This window comes from Vespa mandarinia, chromosome 3, assembly GCF_050613455.1.
Source record: "Vespa mandarinia isolate Hongniang chromosome 3, ASM5061345v1, whole genome shotgun sequence".
NCBI lineage: Eukaryota > Metazoa > Arthropoda > Insecta > Hymenoptera > Vespidae > Vespa > Vespa mandarinia.
In genome coordinates, this window is record NC_140812.1 from 8,111,816 (window position 1) to 8,124,103 (window position 12,288).

The 12,288-nt window shown below is 46.7% G+C and overlaps 1 protein-coding gene across 1 annotated transcript; it reads left to right on the forward strand.

Annotated features, from left to right (window-relative positions):
* Positions 1-2,597: 2,597 nt before the first annotated feature.
* Positions 2,598-12,069, forward strand: LOC146873134 (uncharacterized). The gene is made up of 2 exons (XM_085656087.1): positions 2,598-2,699; positions 2,795-12,069. The coding sequence occupies exons 1-2, from the start codon at positions 2,643-2,645 to the stop codon at positions 11,894-11,896; spliced, it is 9,159 nt and encodes a 3,052-aa protein (XP_085512213.1). The 5' UTR covers positions 2,598-2,642; the 3' UTR covers positions 11,897-12,069.
* The last annotated feature ends 219 nt before the right edge of the window (positions 12,070-12,288 follow it).

Here is a 12,288-nt window from a genome sequence, read left to right on the forward strand (position 1 = left end):
CTCGAAGACTCCCTCGCGGCCTTGCAGTTTGTGCCAGGACTTCGGGATCAGGGCCGATCGTAACGACCGTGCAGGCCTAATCACACGTTAGAAAGAGAAAAAGAGAGAAAGAGAGAAAGAGAGAGAGAGAGAGAAAGAACGGTAATCAAAGTGATCGCCATGCTAGTCTGTGTTTCTTCTTCTTTTTCTTCTTCTTCTTCGTCGTTGACTGTAATTGATTGATTCGAAAGTAATTAACCTACAAGAAACTATTGATGAACACCTGTTGGTGGACAAAGGATATACGGTAAGGTATGTCGAGTTGCCTCTAGACAGGCGCAATTCTATTATCGTTGAATTAAAATTCCAACAACGTTTAATAAGTTTTTATCTTTAAAGGATTAGCTATTCTGTTAGAGAAAAGTTGAAAAGATTTTTTTTATGAGAATAGAAAATAGTTAATCATTATTTAAGCATTAATCAATAAGTATAAGTAACAAAGTAAAAAAGTTATTATTTTCTTTTATTTAAACGTGTTTAACGCAATCTTTTTTTCATATCAAAAAAGAAAAGAAAAAAAAATAATATTACATAATGTGGAACATATTCTATTAATTATATTACTATAATTGTATTATAGTAATTCCATAAAAATAGAAATACCAAGTACTATAAAAATATACTATACATGAAAAAAAAAAATTTTAATATGATATAAATTAAGAATTAATTTTGTATAAAAATACACATATATACTTATTTATAAATTACATAGGATTGCGAAAAGTTAAAAAATGGACAAAACATTTTGATAGAGACCTAATATTTGAAAATAAAATATGTAATCCAATCATAGCCATTGAAAATATCCCTAAATAAGTTTCCCTAATATCGTAAAAAATATTCTAGTTAAGTTTTGGTAAATCGAAATTACATATTTAAATATATTTATAACAGAGATTTAAAGAAAAACTAAATTATAACATATTAAACATATTAAATATTATTATATTATATTAAATATTAAACATAAATATGTTTTAATTCTTCAACCTTTACAAACACTTCAGCGTTAGAAAAGCTCGTATGTATTACAAACACCTGTATATACATTTATATATATATATATATATATATATATATATATATACACATGTATATATATAGATACACCTACGTTCTTCCTCTTTCTTTGAGTTTCTAGCGAACTGGATCGAATATCCTCGAGCAATGCAAATTCAGTAGGAAGATTCTCTTATGGCGTCTGAGTTTGGCTTGGTGTAGCTGATCTCGATCACACGGTAGCACGAAGAAGAAGAGAGTTTACCGGTGCTGAAGGCAGCCAAAAGGATCAAAGAAATATGATAAGAAGAGAGAGAGAGAGAGAGAGAAAAAGAGAGAGGGGGGAGAGAGGGGGGAGAAAGAGGGAGAGAGAGAGAGAAAGACATACAGAGAAGAAGAAAGAAAAAAGGATAGTGAAGTAACTGGTAGTGGTGATCTTCTGCGTAACACCTGCTGCTCGTGTCGTAACTTGTCTGACATCCTCATTGCCGAAAACAGAAGCTGCTGGGGCTTCCAGATCGACCGATATACCGGTATCTCATAACGGCTCGCGCCAAGAAAATGGCCTTTTAAATTGCACACCGACGTTACATCGACGCCTTATTAACTCTGAGAACGTGAATACGTGAACGTGATTCTCCGAACAAAGTATAAGGAGCACGCGTTACTCTTTTATTATACTCCTATGCCACTTTTCAAATTCTTTAATCAATTGTCTACAATTGATCCTTATGTCAATTGTCTACAATGATAATTTTACAATGATTATTCTATATAATTAATATTTTATATAAATATTTTTAACTCTTAAATGAATATTTCTATTTAAATATTTGAACGTATTAACGCATAATATATGTAATATTATATAAGAATGCTTAATATATAATGTGATATAAGTGATAACGTTTAATATATAATATAATATAATAATGTTTAATAAACGCTAAATTAGGACATATTAATATTTAATATCTAATGTAATATATGTATAAATATTTATATTCATGTGTATATATATATATATACATATATATATATATATATATATATATATATATATATATGCCAATATTTAGTTAATCATAAAATTCCATAGAAAAGAAAAGAAAATAATTATGATAATGAAATATTTTCTATTTACTTTCTTTATTATATAGACATTTACTTTAATAAATTGTATAAAAGGAAAAATAAAATGACGAATCAATATACACTAATAATTAATAAAGAATTTCAATATCCTAAAAATGATTCGGTCAATTTTATTATAGACTAAAATGCGTCATAACTACATCCTACGAAATACGCAAGAACTTTCGAAATGATCTGATATTAAGATTAAGACATATGTGAGAAACTAAATGACAGTTTTATTCGACATAAAACAGAAATATGCGGAAGTGACCATTATATTTAAAACTACAAATAAAGTCATTATTTACATTTCCTGCACGTATCATAGTTACTGACATAACATATGGTTCGATGTCATTATAGCTTATCAATTGGATAATAAATTAATTTCTATTCAGAAACTGCGTATAAATACCATGCTTGAATCCTCAAAATTTTGAAAGTGGAATAGGAAGCAAGCGATCATGAAGGTATCCGCGACCTCTCTACTCTTCATTGTGGCTTCTACCACGGCCCTCTCGGTAAGTTCAAATAACTATAATAAGATCATCATTTAATCTATTATATTGAAAGTTCATAAAAAGTCAGTCTAACAATACGAATTATTATACAATAGATACCAGCAGGTAATCGACAGAGTCAAGAAACAGGATCAATATCAAATCCAATAAACAATGTCAGACCTAGCCAAGGAATAAATGCAGAAATAAATGCAAATGCAAAAGTAGGATCAAATATAGGAGCTAATTCCAATATAAATGAAGGTTATCGATATGGTCAAGGAATAGGATCAATATCAAATTCAATAAACAATGTCAGAGCTAGCCAAGGAATAAATGCAGAAATAAATGCAAATGCGAAAGCAGGATCAAAAACAGGAACTAATTTCAATATAAATGAAGGAATACAAACACAATCGAAAGGAAAATCAAATGTAGGAGCTAATTTAGGTATATATACAGGACTAGGTCAACAATGGAATATTCCGTCTCTTTCCAAACATTCTGAATATAATAATGATAATAATTATAATAACGAATATCCATACTACTTTCCTCGTATAATCGGATTTCCTAAAATACCAAAACTTCCTCATATACCCTTACCTTACCCCCTTTGGTCTACGAAAACAACATCCACTACAACTGAAAAACCGTGCGACGAAGAATCAATGACTTCTACTACTGCACAACCAACAAAAGCATCAACGAGTAAACCGCCATCTCAATCTTCTTCTTCTGCGCCATCAACGCAACCACATAGCAACTCTTCACCAGCAGGAGCGGGAGTAGGAATAGGCGGAGGAGTAGCAGGTGGATTAAGTGGATCAGGATCAAGTTCAGGAACGGGTACCCAAGGAGGCGCAGCAGGGGGAATCGGTACAGGATCGGGTAAAGGAGGTATAGGAGTAAGCGTTGGAGTAAGTATAGGAATAGGAAACGGAGGACACTCGAGCAGCCCAAGTTCGCCAAGTTCTTCCACTTCTAAAAAACCAAGTGAAGCACCGAGCAGTACGGCGTCAACAAGTTCTGAAACTATTCCTTGCGAAGAATCTAGCGCAGCACCAAGCAGCTCTGCCCACCCAAGTTCTACCAGCTCTAAGAAACCAACTGAAGAACCGACAAGCTCTGCGTCGCCAAGTTGGCACAGTTCTGAAAAACCAACCAAAGCTCCAAGCAGCTCTGCCTCACCAAGTTCTTCCAGCTCTGAACAACCCAGCAGAGCACCGAGCAGTTCGGAATCGACAATTTCTGAATCTACTCCTTGTGAAGAGTCTAGCGGAGCACCAAGCAGCTCTGCCTCACCAAGTTCTTCCAGCTCTGGACAAGCCAGTGGAGCACCCAGCAGCTCCGCCTCACCAAGTTCTTCCAGCTCTGAACAACCATGGGGAGCACCCAGCAGCTCTGCCTCACCAAGTTCTTCCAGCTCTGGACAACCAAGTGAACCACCAAGCAGCACTGCCTCACCAAGTCCTTCCAGCTCTGAAAAACCAAGTGAACCACCAAGCAGCTCTGCCTCACCAAGTACTACCAGTTCTGAACAACCCAGTGGAGCACCCAGCAGCTCCGCCTCACCAAGTTCTTCCAGCTCTGAACAACCCTGGGGAGCAACTAGCAGCTCTGCCTCACCAAGTTCTTCCAGCTCTGGACAACCAAGTGAACCAACAAGCAGCTCTGCCTCTCCTAGTTCTTCCAGCTCTGAACAACCCAGTGGAGCACCCAGCAGCTCAGCCTTACCAAGTTCTTCCAGCACTGGACAACCAAGTGGAGAACCCAGCAGCTCTGCTTCACCAAGTTCTTCCAGCTCTGAACAACCCAGCGGTGCACCCAGCAGCTCTGCCTCACCAAGTTCTTCCAGCTCTGGACAACCAAGTGAACCCTCAAGCAGCTCTGTCTCACCAAGTTCTTCCAGTTCTGAACAACCCAGCGGAGCACCGAGCAGTTCGGAATCGCCAATTTCTGAATCTACTCCTTGTGAAGAGTCCAGCGTAGCACCAAGCAGCTCTGCTTCTCCTAGTTCTTCCAGCTCGGAACAACCATGGGGAGCACCCAGCAGCTCTGCCTCACCAAGTTCTTCAAGCTCTGAACAAGCCAGTGGAGCACCCAGCAGCTCAGCCTCATCAAGTGCTTCCAGCTCTGGACAACCAAGTGAACCACCAAGCAGCTCTGCCTCACCAAGTTCTTCCAGCACTGGACAACCAAGTGGAGAACCCAGCAGCTCTGCTTCACCAAGTTCTTCCAGCTCTGAACAACCCTGGGGAGCACCTAGCAGCTCTGATTCACCAAGTACTTCCAGCTCGGAACAACCCAGTGGAGCACCCAGCAGCTCCGCCTCACCAAGTTCTTCCAGCTCTGGACAACCCAGTGGAGCACCCAGCAGCTCCGCCTCACCAAGTTCTTCCAGCTCTGAACAACCCTGGGGAGCACCCAGCAGCTCTGCCTCACCAAGTTCTTCCAGCTCTGGACAACCAAGTGAACCACCAAGCAGCTCTGCCTCACCAAGTCCTACCAGTTCTGAACAACCCACTGGAGAACCCAGTAGCTCTGCCTCACCAAGTTCTTCCAGTTCTGAACAACCCAGTGGAGCACCCAGCAGCTCTGGCTCACCAAGTTATTCCAGTTCTGAACAACCCAGTGGAGAATCCAGCAGCTCTGCCTCACCAAGTCCTCCAAGTTCTGAACAACCCAGCGGAGCACCGAGCAGTTCGGAATCACCAATTTCTGAATCTACTCCATGTGAAGAATCTAGCGTAGCACCAAGCAGCTCTGCCTCTCCTAGTTCATCCAGTTCTGAACAACCTAGTGAAACTCCAAGCAGCTCTGCCTCACCTAGTTCTTCCAGCTCTGAACAACCCAGTGGAGCACCCAGCAGCTCAGCCTCACCAAGTACTTCCAGCTCTGAACAACCCAGTGGAGCACCCAGCAGCTCAGCCTCACCTAGTTCTTCCAGCTCTGAACAACCCAGTGGAGCTCCCAGCAGCTCTGCTTCACCAAGTTCTTTCAGCTCTGAACAACCCAGCGGTGCACCCAGCAGCTCTGCCTCACCAAGTTCTTCCAGCTCTGGACAACCAAGTGAAACCTCAAGCAGCTCTGCCTCACCAAGTTCTTCCAGTTCTGAACAACCCTGGGGGGCACCCAGCAGCTCTGCCTCACCAAGTTCTTCCAGCTCTGAACAACCCAGTGGAGCACCCAGCAGCTCAGCCTCACCTAGTTCTTCCAGCTCTGAACAACCCAGTGGAGCACCCAGCAGCTCTGCCTCACCAAGTTCTTCAACCTCTGAACAACCCAGTGGAGCAACCAGCAGCTCAGCCTCACCAAGTACTTCCAGCTCTGGACAACCAAGTGAACTACCAAGCAGCTCTGCCTCACCAAGTTCTTCCAGCTCGGAACAACCATGGGGAGCACCCAGCAGCTCTGCCTCACCAAGTTCTTCAAGCTCGGAACAACCATGGGGAGCACCCAGCAGCTCTGCCTCACCAAGTTCTTCAAGCTCTGAACAAGCCAGTGGAGCACCCAGCAGCTCTGCCTCATCAAGTACTTCCAGCTCTGAACAACCCAGTGGAGCACCCAGCAGCTCAGCCTCACCTAGTTCTTCCAGCTCTGAACAACCAAGTGAAACCTCAAGCAGCTCTGCCTCACCAAGTTCTTCCAGTTCTGAACAACCCTGGGGGGCACCCAGCAGCTCTGCCTCACCAAGTTCTTCCAGCTCTGAACAACCCAGTGGAGCACCCAGCAGCTCAGCCTCACCTAGTTCTTCCAGCTCTGAACAACCCAGTGGAGCACCCAGCAACTCTGCCTCACCAAGTTCTTCCAGTTCTGAACAACCCAGCGGAGCACCGAGCAGTTCGGAATCGCCAATTTCTGAATCTACTCCTTGTGAAGAGTCCAGCGTAGCACCCAGCAGCTCAGCCTCACCAAGTTCTTCCAGCACTGGACAACCAAGTGAACCACCAAGCAGCTCTGCCTCACCAAGTTCTTCCAGCTCTGGACAACCAAGTGAAACCTCAAGCAGCTCTGCCTCACCAAGTTCTTCCAGTTCTGAACAACCCTGGGGGGCACCCAGCAGCTCTGCCTCACCAAGTTCTTCAAGCTCTGAACAACCCAGTGGAGCAACCAGCAGCTCAGCCTCACCAAGTTCTTCTAGCTCTGGACAACCAAGTGAACCACCAAGCAGCTCTGCCACACCAAGTTCTTCCAGTTCTGAACAACCAAGTGAACCACCAACCAGCACAGTCTCACCAAGTTCTTCCAGCTCTGAACAACCCTGGGGAGCACCCAGCAGCTCTGCCGCACCAAGTTCTTCCAGCTCTGAACAACCCAGTGGAGCACCCGGCAGCTCAGCCTCACCTAGTTCTTCCAGCTCTGAACAACCCAGTGGAGCACCCAGCAGCTCTGCCTCACCAAGTTCTTCCAGCTCTGGACAATCAAGTGAACCCTCAAGCAGCTCTGCCTCACCAAGTTCTTCCAGCTCTGAACAACCAAGTGGAGAACCCAGCAGCTCCGCCTCACCAAGTTCTTCCACCTCTGAACAACCCTGGGGGGCACCCAGCAGCTCTGCCTCACCAAGTTCTTCCAGCTCTGAACAACCCAGTGGAGCACCCAGCAGCTCAGCCTCACCTAGTTCTTCCAGCTCTGAACAACCCAGTGGAGCACCCAGCAGCTCAGCCTCACCAAGTTCTTCCAGCTCTGAACAACCCAGTGGAGCACCCAGCAGCTCTGCCTCACCAAGTTCTTCCAGCTCTGGACAACCAAGTGAACCCTCAAGCAGCTCTGCCTCACCAAGTTCTTCCAGCTCTGAACAACCAAGTGGAGAACCCAGCAGCTCCGCCTCACCAAGTTCTTCCACCTCTGAACAACCCTGGGGGGCACCCAGCAGCTCTGCCTCACCAAGTTCTTCCAGCTCTGAACAACCCAGTGGAGCACCCAGCAGCTCAGCCTCACCTAGTTCTTCCAGCTCTGAACAACCCAGTGGAGCACCCAGCAGCTCAGCCTCACCAAGTTCTTCCAGCTCTGGACAACCAAGTGAACCCTCAAGCAGCACTGCCTCACCAAGTTCTTCCAGCTCTGAACAACCAAGTGGAGAACCCAGCAGCTCCGCCTCACCAAGTTCTTCCACCTCTGAACAACCTTGGGGGGCACCCAGCAGCTCTGCCTCACCAAGTTCTTCCAGCTCTGAACAACCCAGTGGAGCACCCAGCAGCTCAGCCTCACCTAGTTCTTCCAGCTCTGAACAACCCAGTGGAGCACCCAGCAGCTCAGCCTCACCAAGTTCTTCCAGCACTGGACAACCAAGTGGAGAACCCAGCAGCTCTGCTTCACCAAGTTCTTCCAGCTCTGAACAACCCAGCGGTGCACCCAGCAGTTCTGCCTCACCAAGTTCTTCCAGCTCTGGACAACCAAGTGAACCCTCAAGCAGCTCTGCCTCACCAAGTTCTTCCAGTTCTGAACAACCCAGCGGAGCACCGAGCAGTTCGGGATCGCCAGTTTCTGAATCTACTCCTTGTGAAGAGTCCAGCGTTGTACCAAGCAGCTCTGCCTCTCCTAGTTCTTCCAGCTCGGAACAACCATGGGGAGCACCCAGCAGCTCTGCCTCACCAAGTTCTTCAAGCTCTGAACAACCCAGTGGAGCACCCAGCAGTTCAGCCTCACCAAGTTCTTCCAGCACTGGACAACCAAGTGAACCACCAAACAGCTCTGCCTCATCAAGTACTTCCAGCTCTGAACAACCCAGTGGAGCACCCAGCAGCTCAGCCTCACCAAGTTCTTCCAGCTCTGAACAACCCAGTGGAGCACCCAGCAGCTCTGCCGCACCAAGTTCTTCCAGCTCTGAACAACCCAGTGGAGCACCCGGCAGCTCAGCCTCACCTAGTTCTTCCAGCTCTGGACAACCAAGTGAACCCTCAAGCAGCTCTGCCTCACCAAGTTCTTCCAGCTCTGAACAACCCAGTGGAGCAACCAGCAGCTCAGCCTCACCAAGTTCTTCCAGCTCTGGACAACCAAGTGAACCACCAAGCAGCTCTGCCTCTCCAAGTTCTTCCAGCTCTGAACAACCCTGGGGATCACCCAGCAGCTCTGCCTCCCCAAATTCTCCCAGCTCTGAACAACCAAGTGAACCACCAAGCAGCTCTGCCACACCAAATTCTTCCAGTTCTGAACAACCCAGTGGAGCACCCACCAGCTCTGCCTCACCAAGTTCTTCCAGCTCAGAACAACCCTGGGGAGCACCCAGCAGCTCTGCCTCACCAAGTTCTTTAAGCTCTGAACAACCCAGTGGAGCACCCAGCAGCTCAGCCTCACCAAGTTCTTCCAGCTCTGGACAACCAAGTGAACTACCAAGCAGCTCTGCCTCACCAAGTTCTTCCAGTTCTGAACAACCCAGTGGAGCACCCAGCAGCTCTGCTTCACCAAGTTCTTCCAGCTCTGAACAACCCAGCGGTGCACCCAGCAGCTCTGCCTCACCAAATTCTTCCAGCTCTGGACAACCAAGTGAACCCTCAAGCAGTTCTGCCTCACCAAGTTCTTCCAGTTCTGAACTACCCTGGGGATCACCGAGCAGTTCGGGATCGCCAGTTTCTGAATCTACTCCTTGTGAAGAGTCCAGCGTTGTACCAAGCAGCTCTGCCTCTCCTAGTTCTTCCAGCTCGGAACAACCATGGGGAGCACCCAGCAGCTCTGCCTCACCAAGTTCTTCAAGCTCTGAACAACCCAGTGGAGCACCCAGCAGTTCAGCCTCACCAAGTTCTTCCAGCACTGGACAACCAAGTGAACCACCAAACAGCTCTGCCTCATCAAGTACTTCCAGCTCTGAACAACCCAGTGGAGCACCCAGCAGCTCAGCCTCACCAAGTTCTTCCAGCTCTGAACAACCCTGGGGAGCACCCAGCAGCTCTGCCGCACCAAGTTCTTCCAGCTCTGAACAACCCAGTGGAGCACCCGGCAGCTCAGCCTCACCTAGTTCTTCCAGCTCTGGACAACCAAGTGAACCCTCAAGCAGCTCTGCCTCACCAAGTTCTTCCAGCTCTGAACAACCCAGTGGAGCAACCAGCAGCTCAGCCTCACCAAGTTCTTCCAGCTCTGGACAACCAAGTGAACCACCAAGCAGCTCTGCCTCTCCAAGTTCTTCCAGCTCTGAACAACCCTGGGGATCACCCAGCAGCTCTGCCTCCCCAAATTCTCCCAGCTCTGAACAACCAAGTGAACCACCAAGCAGCTCTGCCACACCAAATTCTTCCAGTTCTGAACAACCCAGTGGAGCACCCACCAGCTCTGCCTCACCAAGTTCTTCCAGCTCAGAACAACTCTGGGGAGCACCCAGCAGCTCTGCCTCACCAAGTTCTTTAAGCTCTGAACAACCCAGTGGAGCACCCAGCAGCTCAGCCTCACCAAGTTCTTCCAGCTCTGGACAACCAAGTGAACTACCAAGCAGCTCTGCCTCACCAAGTTCTTCCAGTTCTGAACAACCCAGTGGAGCACCCAGCAGCTCTGCTTCACCAAGTTCTTCCAGCTCTGAACAACCCAGCGGTGCACCCAGCAGCTCTGCCTCACCAAGTTCTTCCAGCTCTGGACAACCAAGTGAACCCTCAAGCAGTTCTGCCTCACCAAGTTCTTCCAGTTCTGAACTACCCTGGGGATCACCCAGCAGCTCTGCCTCACCAAGTTCTTCCAGTTCTGGACAACCAAGTGAACCACCAAGCAGCTCTGCCTCATCAAATTCTTCCAGTTCTGAACAGCCCAGTGGAGCACCCAGCAGCTCAGCCTCACCAAGTTCTTCTAGCACTGGACAACCAAGTGGAGAACCCAGCAGTTCTGCTTCACCAAGTTCTTCCAGCTCTGAACAACCCAGCGGTGCACCCAGCAGCTCTGCCTCACCAAGTTCTTCCAGCTCTGGACAACCAAGTGAACCCTCAAGCAGCTCTGTCTCACCAAGTTCTTCCAGTTCTGAACAACCCAGCGGAGCACCGAGCAGTTCGGAATCGCCAATTTCTGAATCTACTCCTTGTGAAGAGTCTAGCGTAGCACCAAGCAGCTCTGCCTCTCCTAGTTCATCCAGTTCTGAACAACCTAGTGAAACTCCAAGCAGCTCTGCCTCACCTAGTTCTTCCAGCTCTGAACAACCCAGTGGAGCACCCAGCAGTTCTGCTTCACCAAGTTCTTCCAGCTCTGAACAACCCAGCGGTGCATCCAGCAGCTCCGCCTCACCAAGTTCTTCCAGCTCTGGACAACCAAGTGAACCCTCAAGCAGCTCTGCCTCACCAAGTTCTTCCAGTTCTGAACCACCCAGTGGTGCACCCAGCAGCTCAGCCTCACCAAGTTCTTCCAGCACTGGACAACCAAGTGAAGAACCCAGCAGTTCTGCTTCACCAAGTTCTTCCAGCTCTGAACAACCCAGCGGTGCACCCAGCAGCTCTGCCTCACCAAGTTCTTCCAGCTCTGGACAACCAAGTGAACCCTCAAGCAGCTCTGTCTCACCAAGTTCTTCCAGTTCTGAACAACCCAGCGGAGCACCGAGCAGTTCGGAATCGCCAATTTCTGAATCTACTCCTTGTGAAGAGTCTAGCGTAGCACCAAGCAGCTCTGCCTCACCTAGTTCTTCCAGCTCTGAACAACCCAGTGGGGCACCCACCAGCTCTGCCTCACCAAGTTCTTCTAGCTCTGAACAACCCAGTGAAGCAACCAGCAGTTCTGCCTCACCAAGTTCTTCCAGCTCTGGACAACCAAGTGAACCTCCAAGCAGCTCTGCTTCACCAAGTTCTTCCAGCTCTGAACAACCCAGCGGTGCACCCAGCAGCTCTGTCTCACCAAGTTCTTCCAGCTCTGGACAACCAAGTGAACCCTCAAGCAGCTCTGCCTCACCAAGTTCTTCCAGTTCTGAACAACCCAGCGGAGCACCGAGCAGTTCGGAATCGCCAAGTTCTTCCAGCTCTGGACAACCAAGTGAACCCTCAAGCAGCTCTGCCTCACCAAGTTCTTCCAGTTCTGAACAACCCAGCGGAACACCGAGCAGTTCGGCATCTCCAATTTCTGAAAGTACACCTTGTGAAGAATCTAGCATAGCAACAAGCAGTTCTGCTTCGCCTAGTTCTTCCAGTTCTATCCATCCTAGCGGCGGAGCAAGTAGCTCTTCTTTGCCAAGTTCTGGTTCATCCCCTTGGATCAGTTCGACCCGTTTTCCTCACCACTTTACTGATTCAGTCGGTCGACAGTGCTATTGTTATTGATTTTTAATGTCACGTAAAATTTTTTAATTTGGCTAAGTTATTTTAAAACGTCTACAATTTTTCCATATCTATCTGAAACATAATTACTAAACAGAGAATAAATTTATAATTGCCTTTTTTTGTAAATTGGATCAAACTGTTATTTTAATTGAATAAATTATTCTATGAAAATATCTCAGTAGCCGAAAATTAGATGTACTTAATCATCTTGTTATATTTTCCACAAATTTTTTGTCCGATGTTGATATTACATAGGGAAATATGAGGCGAACGAGTCTTTTATTGATGAGATTTCAAAAAGTTCGTTCGTTCATAAAAATCTGATAATCTACAGATGGGAGCAATTGTATTTATTTAATTATATCTTTTAGATCACACCTCGAAATTCATCA